At 43.3% G+C, this 26,965-nt stretch overlaps 1 protein-coding gene across 1 annotated transcript in view; it reads left to right on the forward strand.

Moving 5' to 3' along the window:
* ATP8A2 (ATPase phospholipid transporting 8A2) overlaps positions 1-26,965 on the forward strand; it is a 728,462-nt gene that overhangs the window by 94,610 nt on the left and 606,887 nt on the right. Inside the window, exons 10-14 of the mRNA XM_040422449.1 lie at positions 3,146-3,311; positions 5,356-5,483; positions 9,464-9,541; positions 16,001-16,089; positions 18,906-18,950. Coding sequence (XP_040278383.1) covers positions 3,146-3,311; positions 5,356-5,483; positions 9,464-9,541; positions 16,001-16,089; positions 18,906-18,950 — 506 coding nt within the window. The remainder of the gene's footprint in view (positions 1-3,145; positions 3,312-5,355; positions 5,484-9,463; positions 9,542-16,000; positions 16,090-18,905; positions 18,951-26,965) is intronic.

Below are 26,965 nucleotides of genomic sequence, written 5' to 3' on the forward strand. Positions count from 1 at the left end.
CCCCATCCATACCCTGGCCGGACATAAACAGGCAGATGAGTATGGTTTTTTCATTAGGTACCACACGCTCCAGGGCTAGGTGAAAGAAAAGCCATAATCCTGAAAAACTTGTATGGGATAAGTTCACACGATGCAGCGTAAAACAGTACAATGTGGAAACTGATCCGCCGTGCAGATTTTAAAATCTGCAGCATGTCAATTCTTTGTGCGAGTCCGCACCTTATGTAGACTGGGGGGGGGGGGGGTTGGTTCAGGGAGACCCCGGGGGAGTTAGGGATTGGGTAGATTAATTTTAGGGAGGCAGGAATTAGGGGTTAAATAAGTAGGCAGGGAGAAGAAGGGCTGTTTTCATGAAGGTTTCCTGTCAACCTTTTCAGGAGAGGGGGGTCACATGTAGGTAATGGTTTGGGTTTGTAGGGTAGGGTGATAGTAGGGCGGCAATTTGTCATGGTGGCTGTGGAGGTGGGAGGTCCTTGAAGTTGGAAATATTGTCAGGTGGGGATGATGGAGGGGCTCCATGGTTGGGGCTGGACTCCCATGGTTGACGGTCGGTTGTGGCAGAATTTGGGGGGCCATCAGCGGTGCCTCCGAGCTGGCGCTCAACGGCTGGAGGCAAGATGGCTCACCCCGGCGGGGTAAAATCATTTATTTGGGGCTTCAAGGACCTCCTCATTAATTATCATATGTTATACATATGGGGGATTAGTAGTTTTTGCATATGCCGTTGCATATGTTTGTTTTTTCCAGTTATGCTAATGTTATGGTAATAATTAGTGATGAGCGGCAGGGGTCATATTCGCGATATTTAGCGAATATTTTGTAGAAAATTCGTCAAATTCGAAAATTCACGATTTTTTTTTTTTTTACTCAAAAAATCGGAAAGGTAATGATTGTGTAATATGCAAATTTTCGGAATTCGAATTTTCGGATTCGAATTTTTTATTGCGAATTTTTCAACTTACAACTATTAGACAAAGAAGATTATATCACTATATTAGCTAAATTGCACTATTCGTTTTTTTTTCGAATATTCTCTATATTGCTATAACTTCGTTTTTTCGAATATTCGTAATATTCTAAAACAAGAATATATAGCAATATAGCGAATATTCAAAAAAAAACGAATATAGAGCAAAATTCGCAAACACTACTACTCCTAAAGTCAAGTATATTGCAGCCTTCTTATTGGCCCACAAGCTAGAAGCAGTGAGGGATCATGTGTACTGATAAAAAAAAAAAAAAAAAAACTGAAAAAATTCGAATATTCGAAATTTCGAATATATATAACTACATTCTAAATTTTCGAGAATTTTCGAAGTACCTATATTCGCGAAAAAAATGTGAATATTCGTGATCAACACTAGTAATAATAAAGGTTATATTTTATGGTAATAAAACGGCTGCTGAGGCCGATGTAATCCAACCTGGTGTCTGTGTTTTATTGGGGTTAGTCACGTAGGGAATATGGGGTTTGAGGTGGCATCGGCTGGGAGAATATTTAAGGAGTAGGTAAGTATTAGAGGGGTCGAGTGGAAGGTAACCAACACCTCCGTCATGCAGTACGGAGACAAGTCTCAGACAGTATTAAAACCAAAGTGTTTAAACGAATCAACTTCGGATCTCTGATTCGCTCAAGCCTAGTAGGTACCTTTTGGCTACCAGGTCACGATGATTACGCACGGTTTTTAAACGCATATAAACCACAGCGTAGTACAGTACCAGCAAAGTGTATGAGATTAGACAAATCTCATGTACACTTTACAGATTGTTTCTGTGTGGAAATGAACCTGCACTACGGATTTCCAAATTCACCACGTCAATTATGTTTGCGACTTTTAGTGCAGATTTCCACCTTTTCAATGGAAGTTTGAGATCTGCGGCAAAACCGCATCTAATCCGCACCAAAAACCGCAAGTAACACGTGCAGCTTTTGGTGCGGTTTTGGTGTAGAAAGGCACAGAAATCTGCATAGAACTTTGTGCGCCTCTTCTGCATATTTACGCACAGCACTTTTTCCATGCAGAGTTTTGTGTGGAAACACCGCAGTGTAATACAGGAGCAGCACAGTGAAGGAGATGTGACATATCACAAAGTAGCTTTTTTGTTAGGTGCAGAAACTGACCTGTTGTGTGGATTTTAAAATCTGCAGCGTGTCAATTCTTTGTGCACCTTCTGTAGAGGTTTCCCCATAGACTTCAATGTTTTTTTTAACATAAACAGATAATCCTTGCAAAAATTTTTTGCATACAAATCTGTACCGTGTGCAGCCATGCTAAAAGTGAAATTTTCCTCCGTCATATTCAGTTTGTCCATTGGAAAAGCACAAAACTCTAAAATGTTAAGGAATCCTTCAATCGTTAAGAATGATATTAATCCCAATTTGGATGCTAAAGACGTGCTTGTCCTTTATTAACTTTAGCTTTGACAACAGGGCAGCCTGGTAACCTCAGAGGTTTTCTATGACTCTGACCAGACTGTCTGTCTGCCTCCTGAGAACCCTGGTGCCATCCGCGCCAATGCTAGCTCATACCATGCTGATCCAAGTGCCAACCTCTGTCAATTACACTGCCTCTCAATATAACAACAGTAAACGGTCCCAGAGACGTATTTTTTAAACATTTTTAACTAGCTGTTAGTGTTTCTATCCATCCCGCACTCTTGTGCACTCATCGCAGACATTCCCTTGAAATGGTAATACATTGACGTTCAGGTTAACTATTGAAAATGTCTCTGTAATTTCAGGGCTTGTATAAAATTAGAAAAAGGGGTCTACTTTTTGTTAGAAAAAAACAGCGCCACTTGTCCATGGGCTGTGCCTGGTATTGCAGCTTAGCTCTACGCACTTTAATGAGGATGAGCCGCCATACCAGACACCGCCCGCTGACAAAAATGCCACTGTTTCGGGTTAAAAACAAGATCCTTTTTCCTAATTTAAAGGGACCAGGAATAAAATAGTTGCTATGCATCATCACTGTATTACGTACCTGATTCTATAATTGAAGGGGGATCAAGATTGTTTTTGTGGGGGTCAGAACTACCAAAACCCTTTCCCAAGTATTACGGCTTAGATACCTAGATTTATGTCATTATGCAGTTTATAGCATGTATACCATGGGTGCCTCATTTTCTTCTTTTTTTTGTGTAGAATTCTACAAAGGCCCCACTGAAGAGGTCTAATGTAGAGAAAGTCACCAACGTCCAGATCTTAGTCCTGTTCTGCATCCTCCTGGTCATGGCTCTTGTCAGCTCTGTTGGGGCCTTGCTATGGAACAGGAAATATGAGGAGACTAACTGGTATCTGGGCACTAATGGTAAGTTCCATAACATGTGTGATATATAGCATTTTATTAAAATAAGATATTCACATCACCGTTAAGCTTTCTGTTCTTCTGCTCCATCAGAAGAACAGGAAAAGATGAAAAACGGATCCGTTATTTTGAGCACCAGTTATGATCAGTTTGCATCAATTTGTGTCAGTTCCGTCAGATCAGTTATTTGTGAACGCAGAAAAAGTCTTGCATGTAGTACTTTGTTTTCCGTCTAAAATAAACGGATCTCAGACGGATGTACAATGTGCACAACTGATGCACGGGATCCGTTTTTGTACAGAACTTTTTTTTTTCTTTTTTTTTTCTGTTCTTCTGACGGATCAGAGCAACAGAGAAATAACAGTGATGTGAACTCTCCCTTAGGGCTCATGCAGACATTTTTTTCCCCGTGTTTGTTCAGTTTTTTTGTGGCCCGTATGCAGAACCATTCATTTCAATGGGGCTGCAAAAAAACAGAAATGACTCTGCATGCATTCCTTTTCCGTTTTTCTACATGGCCATTACGTGTTTTGCGGATCCGCAATTTGTAGACTTTGTGGGGGAAGGCCATTTACTGTTCCCATATGACTGTGCTCCTGTGCACAAAGTGAGAAACATAATAGAAATAGTTTTAATGAGTTTGGCGTTGAGGAACAACCTAATGCTACACCTTTTGGATGGACTAGAACGCCAATTGTGATCCAGACCTTCTCATCCAACATCAGTGCCTCACTTTGTAAGTACTCTTTTCTATAAAATCCGACCGACACCCTCCAACATATTGTGAAACACCTGCCCAGATGAGTGGAGACTGTTAGGCTGGGTTCACACAGGCGTTACGGGAAAAGATGCGGGTGCATTGCGGGAACATGCTCAATTTTTGTGCGAGAGTGCAAAGCGTTTTAATGCGTTTTGCACGCGCGTGAAAAAAATCGGCATGTTTGGTACCCAGACCCGAACCCGGACTTCTTCACAGAAGTTTGGGTTTGGGATCAGTGTTGTGTAGATTTTATTATTTTCCCTTATAACATGGTAAATTACGGTAAGCAAATTATGGATGGAGGGGTCAAAAAAAAAAAGTTAAACTCACCTCATCCACTTGTTTGCGCAGCCCTGCTTGTCTTCTTTCTTCTTCTTTCAGGACCTGGCAGGAAAAGGACCTTTGATTACGTCACCGCGCTTATCACATGGTCCATCACCATGGTGATGGACCATGTGATGGATCATGTGATAAGCGCAGTCTCAAAGGTCCTTTAGCCAGGTCCAGAAGAAATAAGAGGAGATCCGCTACACGACCAAGTGGATTAAGGTGAGTTAAATTTGTTTATTATTTTTAACCCCTCAATGGACATTTTACTAAGCATTCTGTATTCAGAATGCTATTATTTTCCCTTATAACCATGTTATAAGTGAAAATAATAATGATCGGGTCCCCATCCCGATCGTCACCTAGCAACCATGCTTGAAAATCGCACCGTATCCGCACTTGCTTGCGGATGCTTGCGATTTTCACGCACCCCCTATTCACTTCTATGGGGCCTGCGTTGCGTGAAAAACGCACAATATAGAGCATGCTGCGATTTTCACGCAACGCACAAGTGATGCGTGAAAATCACCGCTCATGTGCACAGCCCCATAGAAATGAATGGGTCTGGATTCAGTGCGGGTGCAATGCGTTCACCTCATGCATTGCACCCGCGCGGAAAACTTGCCCGTGTGAAAGGGGCCTAATAATGACAAAATGGGGCTGAAATTTTTATTAACACTAACACTAACATGGTTTTGGGATGTCCAACAAGTTCACCGATGGTGGGTTGTCCACATACTGTTGGCCATAGTTTACGTAACCTCACTCACATTGTCTGGGCTTCTTGGTTTCCATGTTAGATGTCTTGTTATGGAATGATACTTTTTGAGAAACTGCAAAGGTTGGTAGTAATTTCTCAATACTCTGGATGCCACCTTGACTAAAAGAGACCTCTGTCATAGATTGTGACTTCATGTTAAAAATGAGCATCTATCTCAATGGGTCCATTTCTCTCCACAGAGGCCATATCCAACAATTTTGGGTACAATCTACTCACGTTCATCATTTTGTACAACAACCTTATCCCTATCAGTCTCCTGGTGACTCTGGAAGTGGTAAAGTTTACTCAGGCTCTTTTTATCAACTGGGTGAGTAATACATAAAAGTTTATGTGAAGCATCTCTCCTATTAGTCATGGTTCCTGTAAGTGCCTAGTAGCCTTGAACGAATCGGGTTTGGACGGCTCTATATCCGAATCTGATTCGTTGGAAAACTTTGTTTAGAATATGTGCTCCGTACCGCAATAAAATGTATCGGCTACGCTAAGGCCTTGTTCTTCTCGCCACATGTAATGTGACATCAACAAGTTACTAAGCAAGTCTTGCGCTACTTGTAGTGGGAAGAACAAGGCCTTAGCGGAGCTACATTTTATTGCGGTACGGAGCACATATTCTAAACTAGGTTCAGATATAGTAGTCCGAACCTGCTCGCTCAAGCCTAGTGCCTAGCTATAGGTGGTGCAAAGCTATCACTTGCACCTAGGCCTCGGTGCTTAAGGGAACCAAAGGCTCCTTTGCCACATAAGAAGATAGTAGTATTATAAATAACACATACTGGTAGTAAGGGCTGGGGCCCTGTTACAAATTTTGCACTGGGTACAGCTTTACAGGGGTATTCCAGGCAAATAAATGATCAGTGGGATGCAAAGGATGAGCAAAATTAACACAGCCTGAACTCTCCTTACCAATCCCCTGCCATTACCATTCTATCTTCTGCTGTGGTGGGGCATCAGCAGGAAGTGGAGCACAGTGGAGACCCAGCCGTTGGAACGGCAGTGGTGTGGGATCGGTAAGTATAAGCTCTGTTATTTTGTTACACCATTTGTATCTCACTGCAACCCTTTTTCATGGGGCTGGAATACCCCTTTAATGGATTTTCTAGAATATTAATATTAATTGCCTCTCCTTAGGGTAGTTAATCAGTATCAGGTCGGTGAGGGTCCAACTCCTGGCACCTCCACCAGTCAGTTGTTTAAAGAGGCTGTAACACTCTGGTGAACACTGCAGCCTCTTCATTGTTTACTGGGCACAACGTCTTACATATTGTAGGTGCTGTGTGCAGTAATGCAGCTTGCTACATCTTTCTCTATTCAAGTGATTAGGACAGAACTATGTGTAGTACCCTCCACGGCCACTACAGGACGTACCAGTGTGCCTGGTAATGAAGAGGCTGCAGCGCTTGCCCAGGTGCCTCTTCAAACAGCTGGACGGTGTGGGTGCTGGGAGTCAGACACCTGCCATTCTCATATTGACGACCTATTCTAAATTTAGGTCATTAATATTAACAACCACTTTAAAGAGGTATTCCAGTTTAAATGATTAAAATTATTTATTTATGGAATAGAATATTGGACAATTTTCCAATATACATCTACGGTATTTAAAATGTTGCTTGCAGACCCTTATTATATCCATACAGTAGCCTCTCCCTTAAGAATAAAAAAAAAAATGGTATGGCCCACTTTAGTCTTGTAAAATGAATCCATAGGAGAGCTGGATAGGACTAAACATGGCGTCAGTCATGTGACCCTCACGAGTATCATGTGGCCTGGGTTTCTTTTAACTGCCCAGGTATCTAACAAGTGAATGGTAGTGTATAGTATATACAGTATTACTATCTGCAGCAGTATCTCATCTGGTCTGTCATTGTTTGTGTAGAAGCAGCACAACATCACCTAGAGACAGGCAGTCATTTTGCAACATCACCTAATGACAGGCAGCCATGTAAATACACCAAGTGATGTAGTTTCTGTAAAAAACACAATAACAATCACAATTCCAATATTAGTCCTATTCACTTATCTCATGAATGTGTCCCGTGTGCTGACCCAGCACATGTATGTCATGTCACACTGCTGCTTACTGAATATCAGGGATTATATGATGTGAAGAGTGTCACATGATTGATGCCATGTTTGTTAGGCCACGGGTACATAACATAGGACTGATACATGGGTTATACCATTCTACTGCATACAGGGGTCAATTGCCTGATATAAGAAATGTATGTATGCAGAATTTTAACTACATGTATTTTAGAAAATTGCATGATTTCCTATTATAAAAACAAATTAAACAATAAAAACTGGAATACCCCTTTAAGTTATGACTCTGAATTTTGGGTAATTGGTTATACGTGTAGATGGGTAGAGTTGCTGGAGCAGATAGTAGGGTGATTAGTAGAGACACAGCATAAGGCCTCCTGCACACGACCGTATTTTTTTTTTTCCGTTTCCGTTCAGTTTTTTTGTGTTCCATTTATGGTCCGTATGCGGAACCATTCACTTCAGTGGGTCCGCAAAAAAAACGGAAGGTACTCCATATGCATTCTGTTTCTGTATTTCCGTATTTCCGTTCCGTTCAAAGACAGAACATTTCCTACTATTGCCCGCAAATCACGTTCCGTGGCTCCATTCAGGTCAATGGTTCCGCAAAAAAAAAAACGGAATGCATCCGTATGTCATCCGTATCCCTTCCATTTTTGCGGAATCATCTGATGAAAATGTTATGCCCAACCCAATTTTTTTATGTACTTACTGTTTAAACATTATTGTATGCTTCCGTTTCCGTTTGTGATCCGCAAAAAACGGATCAGGAACGGAAAAACGGAATGGAAAAATGGAACGGCAAAACGGAACGGAAACGGAAACACTACTGAAACAAAAAAACGGATCAGTTTAAAACGGACCGCAAAACCATACGGTCGTGTGCAGGAGGCCCAACCCACATATGCTTGCTTACATATGGCATTGATTGTCCCTAATAATCTGCAGAGTGCATATTCTTGACTTGTACCAATACGGGCAGATAGGCATAAATTATTATTATTTTACGCACTTATATAGCGCTGCTATATTCCGCAGCGATTTACAGACATTAGCATCACGCTGTCCCCAATGGGGCTCACAATCTAGATTTCTATCAGTATGTCTTTGGAGTGTGGGAGGAAACTGGAGAACCCGGAGGAAACCCACGCAAACACAGGGAGAACATACAAACTCCATGCAGATGTTGCAAGGCACCAGTGCTAACCACTGAGCCACCCTATGTTTTCTGCATCTCCTGATGGGTGATATTTTTGTTAAATGTTCTAATACCTAGATCATTCATTAAATAAGACAAAAACTCAATGGGGGTCATTTACTAACAGAAATATGTCTATATTAGGCATATTTCCGGTGCAGATGGCGGAGCAAAGAACTATCTGCGATTTTTCCCCGCTCACACCAGGTCTACAAAAGTGGGCGTGGCATGGGCGGGGAAAGGCGACGGGACGGGAGGCCCCTCTCATTCATCATTTTCTAGGCCTGTTTTCGGCGTAAAAATTGTCTATGCCACCAAGAGAGCTGTCGTAGATTTAGAAGCGACGGTGGATCCGCCAAAGTTTTGTAGAGGCCGGCGCCTGTACATGACTTCGGCGGATCTACCGCCAACACAGGGGTCTTATGACCCCCACTGTCTTTACTAAATAATGGGGCTCATGGACAGTAGAGGGCGGTAGTGAGTTGAGCACATTAGGTTTTCATTTCCACCATGTATTAGGCTGCATTCACACGTCCGTGGTGTGTTGCGGACCCGCAAATTGCGGGTCCGCAACACACCAGCCCGGCACCCCCATAGAAATGCCTATTCTTGTCCGCAAGCTGCGGACAAGAATAGGACGTGCTCTATATTTTTGCGGAGCTGCGGACCCAAAATCGGGGCCGCGCTCCGCAATTGCGGCTGCAGACAGCACACTGTGTGCTGTCCGCATCCATTCCGTCCCCATAGAGAATGAATGGGTCCGCACCCATTCCGCAAAATTGCGGAAAGGATGCGGACCCATTTTGCGGACGTGTGAATGGAGCCTTATGCATACTGGCCATCTTCTCTGAGCAGATGACCCTTCCCCAAGACCACTTTTCAATGCAATTTTCGGTGGTCGTCTCAAAGAGGTTTCACTCCACGATAGTTGGCAGCAGGTGCCATTACTGGCTTCACATAATTGTCATCACCAGTTTTCCAGCAGGAGTCATGGACGTCGGGTAATCCCAGCATGAAATATTAATGTGGATTTCCTGTGTGTTTAGGATAGAGATATGTATTATGCAGAGACAGACACCCCCGCAATGGCCAGAACATCCAACCTGAATGAAGAGCTGGGACAGGTGGGGACCTTCACGTCTTCAATGTGCTGTTTTCTATTGTAGCCGTCCTTGTATTATTTTCTTTTGTTCTATTGTATATATTATTAGGTCACCATAACCAGGTTTGTGAAATAAAGTTGTTGTTTTTTTTTTTTCACTTTGTAATGGAAAGTTTAAAATTTCTAATTACATGCACTGACTAAAAACCCATCTCGACCTAATCCTGCTCACAGCTGCAGTTTGTTACAGTGTATCTGATAGCCATTTTCTCGCAGGAGCAATATAAGGGCGTGTTCACACAATTGTATTGGCACTCTGAAAATTTAGGCACGGAATCCGCATCAATAAAAATTTAGTGCAGAATCCATGGGTGTTTTTTGACGCTTTTTTTTTTTTTTTTAAGTAATGGGTGTTTACTTTAGTACAAAACCTCATTATTAGCTTTTGACTTTTGGCGCGTAACACGCCAAAAAACATGCATAAAATGCACAAAAAATGCATGGACACATATGGAGCTGTTTTTTTTAACGGTTCCCATTGATTTCAATGGGAGATTCAGCATGTGGGAAAAAAACAAGTGCTGTTTCCCATTGGAGTATGGGAGGCTGTTTTGAGGGGCTGATTTTGAGGCAAAAAATGCTCCAAAATCAGTGCAAAAAATCTGCAGACAAATTGGGTTCTCTGGGTCCCAACTCTAACTTTAGAAGTCTGAATTTGAATATAAAAAATGGGCCTAAACTCATAATACAGTACCATGTGGAGCACCAAATGGTGACATGGGTACTGCAAATGAGTAGCAAAATCCACGCCCGCAAAATGCCAATTTGGCTGTGGATTCACTATGGATTTCACTGTACTGTAGTGAAAGAAATGAAAATCCATATGCGCTTGGCGTAAGGCCACTTTCACACAGTCAGTATTTGGTCAGTATTTTTCATCAGTATCTGTAAGCCAAAACCAGGAGTGGGTCCATATTACTCAGGAGTAGAGATGAGCGAACTTCTGTTTTAAGTTCGGCGTCTAAAGTTCGGCTTCCGGTTAGCGGAGGATCCCGATATGGATTCCGAATTCCGTTGTGGTCCGTGGTAGCGGAATCAATAATGACCATTATTGATTCCGCTACCACGGACCACAACGGAATTCGGAATCCATATCGGGGATCCTCCGCTTACCGGAAGCCGAACTTTAGACGCCGAACTTAAAACAGAAGTTCGCTCATCTCTACTCGGGAGCATACATTAGGCCTCGTTTATCAAAACTGTGTAAAAAAAAAGCAACCAATAAGAGTTCAGCATTCATTTCTTTAACTGCTGAGGTAAAATGAAAGCTACACTGTGATTGGTTGTTATCGGCACCAGATAGGGTGGCCAGACGTCCAGTTTTCTGGCTCCCTGTCCAGCGCAGGGCCTGGACGGACGCAGGGATGTCCACCCTTTCAGTAGCTCACACTCAGACAGCAGCAGTGTGCGGTCTGAGCGTGAGCTGCAGCAACTGACTGAGGCTTCTCTCACCCCCAGTCAGTCACTAGAGCCGCAGACATGGCTCCCTGTGGCTGACTGAGGGGGAGAGAAGCCCCAGCTCACCTTCCATTCAACAAGTTCTTCCCTCTCCTACCCCCGTTTTTTTTCCCAGCCGGCGATGGGGGGCATGGCTTCACGGAGGTGGGCGTGGCCGGAGAGGTCCGGATTTCTGGGGTGAAGCCGGTTGCCACCCTAGCACCAGAGCCAGTTTTTCTTGTAGTCAGTTTTGATCAATCTGCCCCATTATATTTTATTGAGACATGTTTGGTCATTGGGATCACTGCACCAGGGCTTGTTGCGGCTCTGGGATGTCAGGTCAGAGTGTGTAGGGCCCTTTTGGTGGGTTGGTTAGGGCAGTGGTGGGTGTTGTGTGCTCCTGAGTAATATGGTGGAGTCTTGGTCCCAGTGGCCGTGGCTGACAGGAGCGGTGTACACACCAAAAAATGCGGATTGGATGCGGACCAAAAATACGGTTGTGTGAATGGGGTCTTAGACTGAGACATTAGGCCTTAGATATTGTACATATGTGTGAACTGGACGTGGTCAGAACAAGTTATAGTCTGTGAATGGAAACCATTTTAGTTCATTCACGACAAGCCTATATATTTTTAAAAGGGTCCATTCACATGTCCGCAAGTGTTTTGCAGATCCGCAAAACACTGACACCGGCAAATGTGCGTTCCGCATTTTGCGGACCACTCATGGCCGGTCCTATAATAGAAATGCCTTTTCTTGTCCGTTGCTGCGGACAAGAATACGACATGTTCTATTTTTTTGCGGGGCCGCGGAACGGAAATGCGGATGCGGACAGCACACAGTGTGCTGTCCGCATCTTTTGCGGCCCCATTGAAAATGATGGGTCCGCACCCATAATGCAGACATGTGAATGGACCCTAATGGTGAGTAAATGAAACACAAAGTAGAAGTGGCTTAGTTGCCCATAGCAACCAATCAGATTCCACCTTTCATTTTCCAAAGGAGCTGTCAAAAAATGAAAGGTGGAATCTAATTGGTTGCTATGGGCAACTAAGCCAGTTCTACTTTACACCAGTTTGATAAATGACCTCCAAAGTTTATCAGAATCATAACTCATTTACACTCTAGGAATATGAAAAAAGTTGTAAGTTTATTCCCCTGGATCCGTAACAACACAACGTTTCAGCTCCTACTCAGAGCTTTTTTCAAGCACATTGTGATATACAGTACATCTGGCACAGATTCTGTTGCACGCCATGTTGCAGCAGAATCTGCGGCTTCTTCTCCGCTCACGCCTGGTCTAAAAAAGTGGGCGTAGCGTGGCCGGGGTAGAGGACCGGCAGGCCTGTCTCATTCATCATTTTCTATGCCTGGTTTAGGCCTCCTGCACATGAACATGTGTGCCCCGTGGCCATGCTGTGGCTTGCAAATTGCGGACCGCAATGCACGAACAGTGAATCGCGGACCCATTCACTTTAATGGGTCCGCGATCCACCTGTTCTGCAAAAAGATAGGACATGTTCTATCTTTTTGCGGAAAGGAAGTACGGGACGAAGCCCCACGGAAGCACCCCGTAGTGCTTCCGTAGGGTTCCGTTCCGTGCTTCGGTTCCGCACCATTCCGCATCTCTGGATTTGCGGACCCATTGAAGTGAAATCAGCCTGGTAAGGAGCCCAAGGGGCTGCAGTAACCGTTCTGGAGCCCAGCCACGGCCCACCGTGAAGGAGCCCAGCACCGCCTGTATCCAGGAATCTCCTCCCTGCTCACAAATCCAGATCGCCGTAATATCGCGGTGCGCGAGCTCGCGCATGCGCAGTTCCTTCCCTGAAGCTGATACCAGCACAGGGAAGGAACACTATGCCCGCACTGTGCATCACGAAATTACGGCAATCTGACTTCGTGAGAAAGGAGGAGATTCCTGGATACAGGCGGTGCTGGGCTCTTTCACAGGGGTGCGTGGCTGGGCTCCAGAACGGTTAGTGCAGCCCCTTGGGCTCCTTACCAGGCTGATTTACATATATATAAAATCATTTTTTACACTCCATAAAACCACTCAGGGATATGGGACAGGTATATTGCGGACATGCTAGCGGCGATCTAGCCGTGCACGTCCGCATCTCTATAGGGTAAAAAGAGGTGACAGAATCCCTTTAATTCATCATGGATAAAAAAATACCCATAAAAAAAAAAAAAAAACGCACCAGACAATCATACCACAGTGCAGATAATAGGTTACTATACTAATTATGCAAATAACATCTTAGTAAGCGTACTAACTAGTTATTTATATGGTAGCATGCTATTTCACTAAAAGTAACTTTTTAGGGCTTACGCAGTTCCCCTCACTCATCCTCTATGTGTGCATCGGGCGCCTTCCCCTAGGGCCCTCTATAAATCACGTCCCAGGTGCAGGAAAGGCCGAGTGATATGTTGCGGCCCAAAATTTCTCTTTATGTGTGTCACGGTGCTCCTACCTGGATACCGCTGGACCCCAGGCTTTGGCTCCGAAGCAATAGATAGGGGAATTAATTGAGGGATAAAAGAATAACTTGAGTCCAGACCTTGAGCTGAAGTTCAATGGCAGCTTTACTTTACATAAATGTTCTCCAAAACGGTTTACAGGCTTTGTCTTAGTTCCAGCAGGTTTTAGCATGAAACTAGCAGACAAACTCCACTCTGCTATATCTGTTTCTCTCTGACTCTATTGTACTGACAGGCTGGCTGTATAACTCAGCTTCTCCCATATGCTGCACTTTTTCTCTTTGTAGTCTGACTCTAGGTTATGCCAGGGAACTTTCTTCCTGGCTCCTGAGGCTTCAAGCTTTGGCCTCCATGGCCAGCAGAGCTTAAGGTGCTCTGGCTGGTGTGGGCACGTCTAGCAGAGACGTGCCCCTGCACACCCTTCCCCTAGCTGGGGGTAAGGGTGCATTCACATCACCGTTTAGCTTTCCGTTCTTCTGATCCGTCAGAAGAAGAAAGAGAAAAAAAAAAACAGGATCCAGTAAAGAAACGGACCCTGTTGCATCAGTTGTCATCCGTTTGAGCCATTTCTGTCTGAGATCCGTTTCTTACATGGGGAAAAACTGCATGCAGTACTTTTGTTTCCACGGATCTCAGGGTACTTTCATACTAGCGTTATTCTTTTCGGGCATAGAGTTCCGTCCTTAGGGCTCTATACCGGAAAATAACTGATCAGTTTTATCCTAATGCATTCTGAAAGGAGAGCAATCCGCTCAGGATGCATCAGGATGTCTTCAGTTCAGTCTTTTTGACTTTTCAGGACGGAGATAATACCGCAGCATGCTGCGTTTTTATCTCCGTCCAAATTTTTTTCCCATTGACATGCATTAATGCCGGATCTGGCCCTGAGTGTTCCGGCAAAACGGATCCGGCATTGCAGTCTGCACATGCTCAAACCGCAAAAAATGTTTAAAAAAAATAATTCCGGATCCGTTTTTTCCGCATGACACCAGAGAGACTGATCCGGGATTTCAATGCATTTGTCATACGGATCAGGATCCTGATCCGTCTGACAAATGCCATCAGTTTGCATGCGTTTTGACGGATCTGGCAGGCAGTTCCAGCGACGGAACTGCCTGCCGGAACCCTCTGCCGCAAGTGTGAAAGTATTCTCAGACAGAAATGTCTCAAACGGATGACAACTGATGCAACTGGATCCGTGTTTTTACTCTCTCTCTCTTCTTCTGACTGTTTAAAAGAACGGAAAGCTAACGGTGATGTGAATGCATCCTAAGCTAGACTGACCAGAACTTCTGCCCCACCCTTCCTGCAGGAAGTAGGACAAGCCCACTTCTCTCCAGAGGGGGGTTAGAATGGAATGGTAAGTTCCATTCTAGCTAAGTACAGCTCTGCCGTGTTTGCTGCCACCTGCTGGTGAACCAGGCACATTAGGCTACTTTCACACCTGCGTTCGGTGCGGATCCGTCTTGTATCTGCACAGACGGATCCGCACCGATAATGCAAACGCCTGTATCCATTCAGAACGGATCCGTTTGCATTATTCTTTAAAAAAAAGTCTAAGTCAAAACGGATCCGTCCTGACTTACATTGAAAGTCAATGGGGGACGGATCCGTTTTCACTTGCACCATATTGTGTCAGTGAAAAACGGATCTGTCCCCATTGACTTACATAGTAAGTCAGGGCGGAACCGTTTGTCTCCGCATCGTCAGGCGGACACGAAAACACTGCAAGCTGTGTTTTGGTGTCTGCCTCCAGAGCGGAACGGAGCCAAACTGATGCATTCTGAGCGGATCCTTTTCCATTCAGAATGCATTGGGGCTGAACTGATCCGTTTTGGGCCGCTTGTGAGAGCCCTGAACGGATCTCACAAACGGAAAGCCAAAACGCCAGTGTGAAAGTAGCCTTACATGAACATAACAGTTGCAAACAGATTAGGAATGCACAGTGTATAGGACCTGGACAGAAATACATAAGATGACGTTTTGTTAGTGCAATTCAGACAGTAGCCGGGTGCAGGAGTGGTAACCTCACTCTGGGGTGTTACATGTGTCGAAATATATGAATCGACATAGTCCAAATGGAAATGCAGTCCATAGTCACTGTAAAAATGGCAAGGGAAAGTGCTGCCATCAACTGGCGGAAAAGCAGTATGGCAATTGTCATTTGTCATTAACAAAATGTACAAATATTTCCACCCTATTAGTTCTCATCAGTGCAGGATATAAAAAGAGATTTTTTTAGAGTCTGAGGGGTAACCAGAGAGAATAACTGCAATGGGATGGATGCAACCAGAAAGCCCCCCACTGACTGACAAAGACGATTATTCCCAGTTTAAGATGGTCCAGATATGTATCCAAACAGTTGCAACTTAACATTTTACGATTACAATTTTTAAAATTTCCTTCCCTAGTTGCATGCAGCCAGTGCAGGATTTAGATTCTAGATTTCTCAAATTATAACAGATTTTTACATTATCTGATCAATTTCTTCTTGCTTCTGTAGGTTAAGTATTTGTTCTCAGACAAAACCGGAACATTAACTTGCAATGTAATGCACTTTAAGAAATGCAGCATTGGTGGTAACACCTATGGGTAAGTGTCAGCACACAATACTGTCACATGACCCTGAACGGACACAGACAAAGGCCTCATGCACACGACCGTTGTTGTGGTCCGCATTTTTTGCGGCTCGGGTGCAGACCCATTCACTTCAAAGGGGCCGCAAAAGATCCGCAACCGTTGTTCCGTTCCGTGGCCCCGCAAAAAAAAATATAGCATGTCCTATTCTTGTCCGTTTTGCGTACAAGAATAGTAATTTCTTCAATGGGCCGCCCGTTCCGTAAATTGCGGACCGCAAAAAAACAGAACGGTCGTGTGCATGAGGCCAAAAAATAAGTTTGTGTGCGTGAGCCCTTAGAAAACAGATGGCAGTGAAAGTGATTGCAGGATCAAACGATAAGTTAATATATGCATATATGTAAGATTTTTATTGCTTAATTTTTGATGCATTGGAGCAATGAAAATAAAATTAGATGGAAAGTTTAATTTTTACTTTAAGATGCACCAAATATCCCATGAAACTGTATGAAGATCTGTGGTGATGTGGTCAGTTATTATAGTGCTTTTAGTATGAAAAAGTATTCTGGCAGTGAAATAAATCATCCCAAATATATACTATCACTTGGTGCCAGTTAGGCCTCTTGCACACAAACATATTTTCATTCCTCTTACATTCCGTTTTTTTAGCGGACCGTATACGGAACCAATCATTTCAATGGGTCCGCAAAAAATTGAAGGTACTCCGTGTGCATTCAGTTTCCGTATTTCCGTTGCGCAAAAAAACATGTCCTATTATTGTCCGCATTACGTACAAGGAGAGGACTGGTCTATTAGGGGCCAGCTGTTCCGTTCCGCAAAATACGGAATGCACACGGATGTCATCCCTATTTTTTGCGGATCCGTTTTTTGCGGACTGCAAAATACATACAGTCGTGTGCAAGAGGCCTTAGGTTAGGGCTGCATGTCGACTTTGGTTGCCTGACATGAAGATCGCACTGTCACACCACTTGCCTTGCTAAATACACTCATCAACATTGAAATTGAAACACCAAGAAGGACGAGCTATAAGTAGCAGGCGTTGCTAAGATCTGCAAATGATCAACTTTTCAAGCACCTAGCTCCAATCTGTGGTATGTGGGAGGGGCATAAATGACATATTGAAAGGAAACTTTTTTTGCCACCATAAACCTTTAAAAATCGGATCAAGTCATGTGCAATGTCTCCTGTTCATCAAAGTGCCAGTTATTATCGCCACTTGTCACAAACTGTGAGGGACAGAATGCTTGGACTGAGAGAGCTTGGTTTATCATTCTACGCGCCTAGTCCGAGATGTCAGCTCTGTTCAGTGGCCTGGTGGTTGAGTGAACAACGACAAACTCGAAAGACAGCAAGAGGTACACAGAGGCGAACATATGCATGGACGGAGCGTCTGATTAGAAGAATGGTGCATAGTGATCCATTTTGTAAAACTGGTCATCACATCTCAAGTAGGGTTTACACCTGGCCGATATTCCACCAGCATAGCCGATATTTTTTCCAGAAAGTCTGACAAGGTCCCTGGCCACTGGCTGCCACTGTTGGAAGCTGCCATGCTCCTCACAGTGTAAGATGACTGCTCGGTGAGCCCGGCTCACACATAGCCAAGCCACACAGCCAGTGACGTCACTGGGCTCTGTCCTAGCTCCACCAATCCAGAGCTGGGGGGTGTATGGGAGTCATCACTGACCTTGTGTATAGATAAGACAGGATCCACCATTCACAATAGATGATTGTCAGAGCTTATCTTTCCTTGTACAATCACCTCTGCACAGGTCACAGAGCGGCCTAGAACACTCTCCCATAGAAGTCAGTGAGGTCCCCTCCTGACCATTGTGTCTATGGGCCATGGGGCTGCCGTAAAGCAATTTTCTAAATGCTGTTAAGAACAGCTCAGGCAAGATGGCCGCCCCATAATCATGTTCATCGAAGAGAATAAAAAAAAAAATCTGAAAATAAAAACAGATTAGAAAAAAGGTCTGTGCTGCTATCTGTTATTAACTGTTAGAAAAAATGTTGGCGACACCTTTTCTTTAAACAATCTGCTCCTTTCAGTTATGGGAGGCTCGCCAGGATGCCTGGGCTGCATCTACTCTGTCTAGTGCTTTATGGTGTAAAAGTGTATGTAGCCTGCAGCATAAAACGCTACCAGATAAGTAGATAGGATTTTCAAAAACTCATCTACACGGTGTAAGGTGTGGCATAATTTACAGTAGCCGTACACAGGTACACTGACAGCTCGACATTACATTGATTTAGTTGTAAAACCAGTGGTATGGCCATTTCTTGAAAGTGTCCCAGGAGCTATTTTTCAACAGGACAATGCCCGGCTTGTGCTACTAAATGTAGTCGGCAATTGCAAAGGGAGATGCCAGCAGTGGATCTTGATGATCTGCGTGCCCAAGTGCATACAGCATGGAAGAATATTCCTCAAAGACAACCATTAATAACCTCACAGATAGTATGCCAAGACGTGTAATTGTGTCTATTTCTGCTTGTGGCGCTCATACACTATACTGAGTAAATCGAGATGTTTTGAATATTTTGCTTCCATTTTTTATCATTTGCATATCATTAACATGTCTATCGATCCTGAGATTTCCATAATTTCACAACTTTTCCTTCTTGGTGTTGCAATTTCAATGTTGAGGAATGTATGTCCAGCAAAAATTGATTGTACTGCTTCTGGTCACATGAATTATTAGAAAATTCTGAATGATCAGATTTCTGATTAAAGCAATTTATTGAAAATGATGTATGAAACGTTTCTTTGTGTGTTTTTACCTTTTTTCTTGTTTTCACATAACTGGAAGACACTTCCCAGAATTTGAGAGAGAGCGCTCCTCTGAAGATTTCAGGTAATTTTGTTTAATTTCATTTGCTAATACACAGACTCTGTAGCTATCGGGTATAATTCAGGCATAATTGATTTATGATACGAACTTAAATAAAATCTAGATCCTTTGTTTAAGTACAAATTCCTCTGCAGATTCCTTTCTTAATATATCTTTTTAATGGTCTGAGTTTTGTTTTCCTGAGACGGAGCTCCAAATCCCCTACATAAGCATGTATTTTTACAGATAATATGCTGGGTACCTGCAGCCACCACTAGGGGGACCTTAAGAGCTCACAGAAGGCTGTGGATGTATTGAGTACAATCTATAAGCAGTATACAGTAAGCTCCTAAGCTCCCTCTAGTGGTGGCTACAGTTAGCCTCTGACGGTAAAAGACTGAGCAGACCTTTCCTGGCATTCCCAGCATGTGAATCTCGGAAAAGAAGGGCAGCTTAGACCAGCAGTAGTCCCATTTTGTTGTAGCATGTTTTCCCTAGGAACGCCTCTTTAAATCTATGTTTATGTAGGTGATTTGGAGCTCTGTATCAGAAAAATAAAGCTCCATCCACTATAAGAGGGTTCCCACACACAGCTTTGTGTGCTGCATTCTTTGGTGCCAAAAAAAGCCTAAAAAATACCTGACTTGCTCAGAGTTTTTGTAGCCTTTTTGCCCATAATAATGTAGAAAATACAGAAAGACTGCACTCCTCTGTAATATCATTTTCTCTGTAGAGAGGTAGGGCGAAAATACATTTTTACTACAAAACAAAAAAAAATGCAATAAAAATACAACACATGCTGGAACATGCATATTTTCAAGCAGGAAAAAAAAGACAGTGGATGTCTTTGGGAGAAAAACTCCAGACAAGGAGGGAAAAAGACCCAGAGCATACTGCGAGTGACCCAAAAAATGCAACTCAAGGGTAAAAAAAAAGCCATCTGGGAAGAACCCCAGGTTGCAGATCCCTGTTGTACGGTTTTAGTCTACAGGAACTGCTTGCCAGTCCTATGAAGACTTCTGAGGGCGAACGTGATCCTTTGTCATAATTTCATAATTGGACTGAAAATCCCGCCGTTGGACAACCTCGTTTCTTCCGTTTCCAATGAGCCACTTTGCTAGACCCCCGAAGCTCTGACTATTTGATGTGTTTGCATAGCAGGACTGCTTTCATCTTGGTATTTATTCTTCTCACACAATTATTTTACCCCTTAATCCAATGCCAGAGTGTATAACAGAGGGGCGTCTTGTAGGACTCCTGGCAGAAGGACACTCCCTGTTTCTGGCCTGGTTATACAAGGACCTGCCTTGAGAAGAACTGGGAAAAACGTAAACTGCCTTAAAGTCTCATTGAATTTTTTGTTTGGTAATTATGCTTCCTATGTAAGTGCCAGCTTTTATCACTGCACTACATGAAAAATAATCTATGGGGAAAAAAATGGCAGAATTCTTCTAACTGTTGCCGCTGGCCATTTACTAGTGCTTATGTAATCGTGAAACGCGTAAGATCTGCTCATTAATGCTTAACACAGAGCCGTTCCTGGCAAATTCTCCTGGTTCTGAACATTGGCCACACTGTCATTAGTGGTCAGCAGGCCCATAGTTAGCAGAATTTGGCTGCAAATATTCCATTTAGCCCGTGCCAAGGCTTCTTCTTTCAAAGCTGAAAGGTTTATACTGTGTAGTATTTCTTAGCAGTCTCTCAATCCACTCGAGGCTTCGCAGAGCAGCGTGTTTGACTTCCTCTCTCCTCATTGACATACTGTGTGTATACGTTATTCTCCATGGCCAGATGCAGGGGAAAGTCATCATGGAGAGACCCCAATGATGTCCACTGATGAGGTGTTTGTCTTCTTTTAGGTTTATTTAAAGGTTCCCACATACTAATTCGTTTTAGGCAAATCCCTCTCCAGCAATTTAATGCTTTGGCTGAACGTTCGGGCGTTTGTGTCCTAATGCCTCATCATCTGTCACCTCTCTTGAAATATTTGTTTTAGTAAATGCTTGCATTCTCCATGTACCGACAATTATAAAGCATTTTTACACATACAGTCAGGTCCATAAATATTGGGACACTGACACAATTCTAACATTTTTGGCTCTATACACCACCACAATGGATTTGAAATGAAACTAACAAGATGTGCTTTACCTGCACACTGTCAGCTTTAATTTGAGGGTATTTATATCCAAATCAGGTGAACGGTGTAGGAATTACAACAGTTTGCATATGTGCCTCCCAGTTGTTAATGGACCAAATGTAATGGGACAATTGGCTTCTCAGCTGTTCCACGGCCATGTGTGTGTTATTCCCTCATTATCCCAATTACAATGCGCAGATAAAAGGTCCAGAGTTCATTTCCAGTGTGCTATCTGCATTTTGAATCTGTTGCTGTCAACTCTCAAGATGAGATCCAAAGAGCTGTCACTATCAGTGAAGCAAGCCATCATTAGGCTGAAAAAACAAAACAAACCCATCAGAGAGATAGCAAAAACATTAGGCGTGGCCAAAACAACTGTTTAGAACATTCTTAAAAAGAAGGAACGCACCGGTGAGCTCAGCAATACCAAAAGACCCGGAAGACCACGGAAAACAACTGTGGTGGATGAGCGAAGAATTCTTTCCCTGGTGAAGAAAACACCCTTTACAACAGTTGGCCAGATCAAGAACACTCTCCAGGAGGTAGGTGTATGTGTGTCAAAGTCAACAATCAAGAGAAGACTTCACCAGAGTGAATACAGAGGGTTCACCACAAGATGTAAACCATTGGTGAGCCTCAAAAACAGGAAGGCCAGATTAGAGTTTGCCAAATGACATCTAAAATAGCCTTCACAGTTCTGGAACAGTGGACAGATGAGACCAAGATCAACTTGTACCAGAGTGATGGGAAGAGAAGAGAATGGAGAAGGAAAGGAACTGCTCATGATCCTAAGCATACCACCTCATCAGTGAAGCATGGTGGTGGTGGTAGTGTCATGGCGTGGGCATGTATGGCTGCCAATGGAACTGGTTCTCTTGTATTTATTGATGATGTGACTGCTGACAAAAGCAGCAGGATGAATTCTGAAGTGTTTCGGGCAATATTATCTGCTCATATTTAGCCAAATGCTTCAGAACTCATTGGACGGCGCTTCACAGTGCAGATGGACAATGACCCAAAGCATACTGCAAAAGCAACCAAAGAGTTTTCTAAGGAAAAGAAGTGGAATGTTATGCAATGGCCAAGTCAATCACCTGACCTGAATCCGATTGAGCATGCATTTCACTTGATGAAGACAAAACTGAAGGGAAAATGCCCCAAGAACAAGCAGGAACTGAAGACAGTTGCAGTAGAGGCCTGGCAGAGCATCACCAGGGATGAAACCCAGCCTCTGGTGATGTCTATGCGTTCCAGACTTCAGGCTGTAATTGACTGCAAAGGATTTGCAACCAAGTATTAAAAAGTGAAAGTATGATTATGATTCTATCCCATTACTTTTGGTCCCTTAGCAAGTGGGAAGCACATATGCAAACTGTTGTAATTCCTACACCGTTCACCTGATTTGGATGTAAATACCCTCAAATTAAAGCTGACAGTCTGCAGGTAAAGCACATCTTGTTCGTTTCATTTCAAATCCATTGTGGTGGTGTATAGAGCCAAAAATGTTAGAATTGTGTCGCTGTCCCAATATTTATGTACCTGACTGTAACTCTATGTTGTACCATTCCTCTAGTATTTCTACTAGACGGTTATGAATGAATTGCCAGCAGTCTGTGTTAAAGATCCATCTGGGTGTTAACAGCTGGGAGGAGTCATAGCACTGATTGGAGAATGTCAGACTTTGCAGGAACACACCCACAAATGGTAATAGCTGGACCTTTAAGACCCCTTTCACACGGGCGAGATTTCCGCGCAGGTGCAATGTGTGAGGTGAACGCATTGCACCCGCACTGAATCCGGACCCATTCATTTCTATGGGGCTGTGCACATGAGCAGTGATTTTCACGCATCACTTGTGCGTTGCGTAAAATCGCTGCATGCTCTATATTGTGCGTTTATCACACAACGCAGGCCCCATAGAAGAGAATGGGGCTGCGTGAAAATCACAAGCATCCGCAAACAAGTGCGGATGCGGTGGGATTTTCACGCATGGTTGCTAAGATGACAGTCTATTCACTGTAATATTTTCCCTTATAACATGGTTATAAGGGAAAATAATAGCATTCTTTAATACAGAATGCTTAGTATAAGGTCAATTGAGGGTTAAAAAATAAAAATAAAAAATTAACTCACCTCCTCCTCTTGATCGCGTAGTTGCTGATCTCTTCTTACTTCTTTAATCATGAGCTGCCGGCTAAAGGACCTGTGGTGAGGTCACATCACATGGTCCAATCACATGGCCCATCACCGTTGTGATGGACCATGTGATGAGCTCAGTGACATCACCACAGGTCCTTTGACAGGTCCTGAAGAAAGAACAAGAGACCGGCAGCTACGCGATCAATTGAAGGAGGTGAGTTAATTTATTTTTTATTTTTTAACCCTCAATTGACCTTCTACTAAGCATTCTGTATTAAAGAATGCTATTATTTTCCCTTATAACCATGTTATAAGGGAAAATAATTACATCTACACAACCTTGAACCCAAACCTGAACTTCAGTGAAGAAGTTCGGGTCCGGGTACCACATTCAGTTTTTTATCGCGCGCGTGTAAAACTCATTGCACCCGCAAGGCCTAAAGGAATGACACAACATAGAGTTAGGATACGGCCACTTAGTCAGGTTTCCTGATGCAGGTTTGGAAGCCAATAATCAGGAATGAATTCAAAAAAGAGGAGAATTCATATTCATCCTTATTTATGATCCACTCCTGATTTTGGCTTCCAAAACTGCATCAGGAATTGCATCAGGCCATACTCTTAGGCCCCTTTCACACGGACGTATTGGTTCCATTCTGTGCATTGGGGACTGCAATTTGCGGTCCCCAATGCACGGGTATTGTCCATGCGGCGGCCCGGACGGCTGTGATCCGTCCGTTCCGCAAAAAGATAGAACAACTCCGTAGTGCTTCCGTGGGGTTCCGTTCCATGCTTCCGTTCCGCACCGCATCTCTGGATTTGCGGACCCATTCAAGTGAATGGGTCCGCATCCATGATGCAGACTGGTTGGTGCCCCGTGTATTGCGGAACCGCCGTATGCGGCCTGCAATACGGCCATGGGAGCACTACGGCCGTGTGAAAAAGGCCTTAGGCTACATTCACACGGCCGTTGTTTTGGTCCCCATCTGAGCCGGATTTTTTGAAGCTCTGGTGTGGACCCATTCACTTTAATGGAACCGCAAAAGATGCGGACAGCACACAGTGTGCTGTCCGCATCTGTTGCTCCGTTTCGTGGCCCCGCAAAAAAAAAATAGAATATGTCCTATTCTTGTCTGTTTTGCGGACTATGAAGGGACACAGTGCCTACTTGTCAGTTTATTCATGAATTTCCAGGAGAAATAACAGAGGAGCGACACAAGGCAGAGTTTTGAGTAAAGGTGCTCCAGAATTATTATGTCATGGGGGATACAAGCATTTACTAAAATAGACGGAGATGACAGATCCTCTACAAGACCTGTTTCTAAAAACAGGGCAGATTCACTTGCAAAACTCTCCAGATATTGTAGATTAAGGGCTCATGCACACGACCGTATGTATTTTACGGTCCGCAAAACACGGATCCACAAAAAAATATGGATGACGTCCATGTGCATTCTGTATTTTGCAGCTGGCCCCTAATAGAACAGTCCTATCCTTGTCCGTAATGCCACAATAGGACATGTTCTATTTTTTTGTGGAACGGACATACAGAAATTGTATGCACACGGACTAACTTCAGTTGTTTTTTTTTGCAGACCCATTGAAATGTATGGTTCTGCATATGGGCCGCAAAAAAAACGGAAACGGACATGAAAAGAAAATACATATGTGTGCATGAGCCCTAAGTTTAGACGTGATTGTTGACATTTCCTATCATTTTTGGACAAAAGTGACGGCATGTTTTTCTTTTTCTTTGAAATATAGAAAATTGCACCCCTCTTTAAAATATGGAAGGATTTCTAAAAGAATGCAGTAAGATATAAAAGGCAGAGATTCAGCCTGTGAAACAGTGTTTGACCTGGGTCGCATCAGTAGCCATAATGGAAGGGGCCCTACGTTTTAATACCATGGTGTCCTAACGGCAGGAGTTGTGCAACTTTTTATATGCCCTTCCCCCCAATTCTGTCTCTATGCCTTCTCATCGCCACATCGTGAGACAAAATCCAGGCAGTGTGTATATAACGGTTTAAAGAGGTTATCCAATATTATAAACTGCCCCCCCCCCATGTGCCAGGCCCCTCACAGGGAATATACTTACCCCGCTCCCTGCACCGCTCCTGGTCCCCGCACCGCCGTTGCTTCTTCTCCCCGTGCGCGGATGAAAACATCCAGCGTCAGGGGCGAGCAGCCAATGGCAGGCGGGGACGGGGACAAGCCTCCCTAGCATCGCAGAGGACGCTAGCGAGGCTCATTCCCGTCACCGCCTGCTCCCCCCGACACCGGATGTTTTCGTTCACGCACGGGGAAAAGCAACTGCGGCGGTGCGAGGACCAGGAACGGTGCAGGGCCGGGGTAAGTATATTCCTTGTGAGGGGCCCGGCACATGGGGGGGGGGCAGTTTATCGTATTGGATAACCCCTTTTAATTATTGCCATTCCTGTCTACTGACCATCATTTTATTAAAGTGTAGAGTTCCTTTAAGAAGTAGGAAGAATTATATACAAAAAAAGTGCACATGAAAAGAGGTGTGGTTTATAACAACCAATCAGATTGTAATTAAATTTAAATTTATTAGGAAGACTGGACAAAAATGACCTGATTGGTTAACACACTCTTCCTGCACTAGTTTTTGTAACTCTCCCCCAGTGAGTGCCCATTAATTAGATGTGTGTAGACTGTGATTGTCATGTATTATGTATTTTTATGTTGTGTATTTGATGTTTACCTCAGAATATTCTATGATGTTGCTAAAGTAGTTACAAGGAAGGCCAGTCTTTGGAGTAGTATCAGTCATTGGACTTCGGTAATCTTTCAGTTGGCCATAAAAAGGTTATATCCACCTTGGTGATGAACTTTGTTTTATAAATAAGCAACTTTACAAATAGTCCTTGTCATGTGTCGGGGTCCGGAAAACCCCTCAACATATCACAAATGTACACAACACAGACAAAGATCCAGAGAGCCAAAAACGAATGGTTTATTCACCTTTCTACCCCGGAGGTTTTTCCGTTTTTTGTTGTTGTTTTGCACTCCCTGCCTTCCCAGAGCCATAACTTTTTGATTTTTCCGTTCACATAGCCGTATGAGGGCTTGTTTTTTTGTGGGACAAGTTGTACTTTCCAACGCCACCATTTAATATTGCATACGATGTAGTGGGAAGCAGAAAAAAAATTCCATATGTGGTGGAATTTGAAAAAAAAAAAGAAATTTGGACACAGTTACAGGTTTTTTATTTACGACGTTCAATGTGCGATAAACTGACCAGTTAGTTTCATTCTACAGGTCAGTACTAATCCAGCAATACCATTGTATAGTTTTTTTTTTTTTTGCGTTTTGATACTGAAAATAATAAAAACCTTGGAAACCTTTTATTTTTTTGTCGCCATATTCTGACCCCTAAAACTTTTTTGTAATTATGTGTATGGAGCTGTGTGAGCGTTCATTTTTTGCGGTGCGATCTGTACTTTTCATTGATTCCCTTCTGGGGTGTGTACGACTTTTTGATCACTTTTTATAAAAAAAATTGTTGGAAATGGAGCGACCAAAAAACGGCAAATCAGGCATTTGGAAGTTATTTTTTTTGTTTCGCCATTTGCTGTATTGCACATTTTTGTATAGCATGGGGCAATACCCATGAGATGTATTTTTTTATTTTTTCGTTTTTTTTTTTTATTTTGGAGAAAGGGGGGGGATTTGAACTGTTATATATTTTTTTTTTACAATTTTATTTTTTAAAACTTTATTTTTTTTTAAACTTGGG

Source organism: Bufo bufo, chromosome 3 (assembly GCF_905171765.1).
Source record: "Bufo bufo chromosome 3, aBufBuf1.1, whole genome shotgun sequence".
NCBI classification, from domain to species: domain Eukaryota; kingdom Metazoa; phylum Chordata; class Amphibia; order Anura; family Bufonidae; genus Bufo; species Bufo bufo.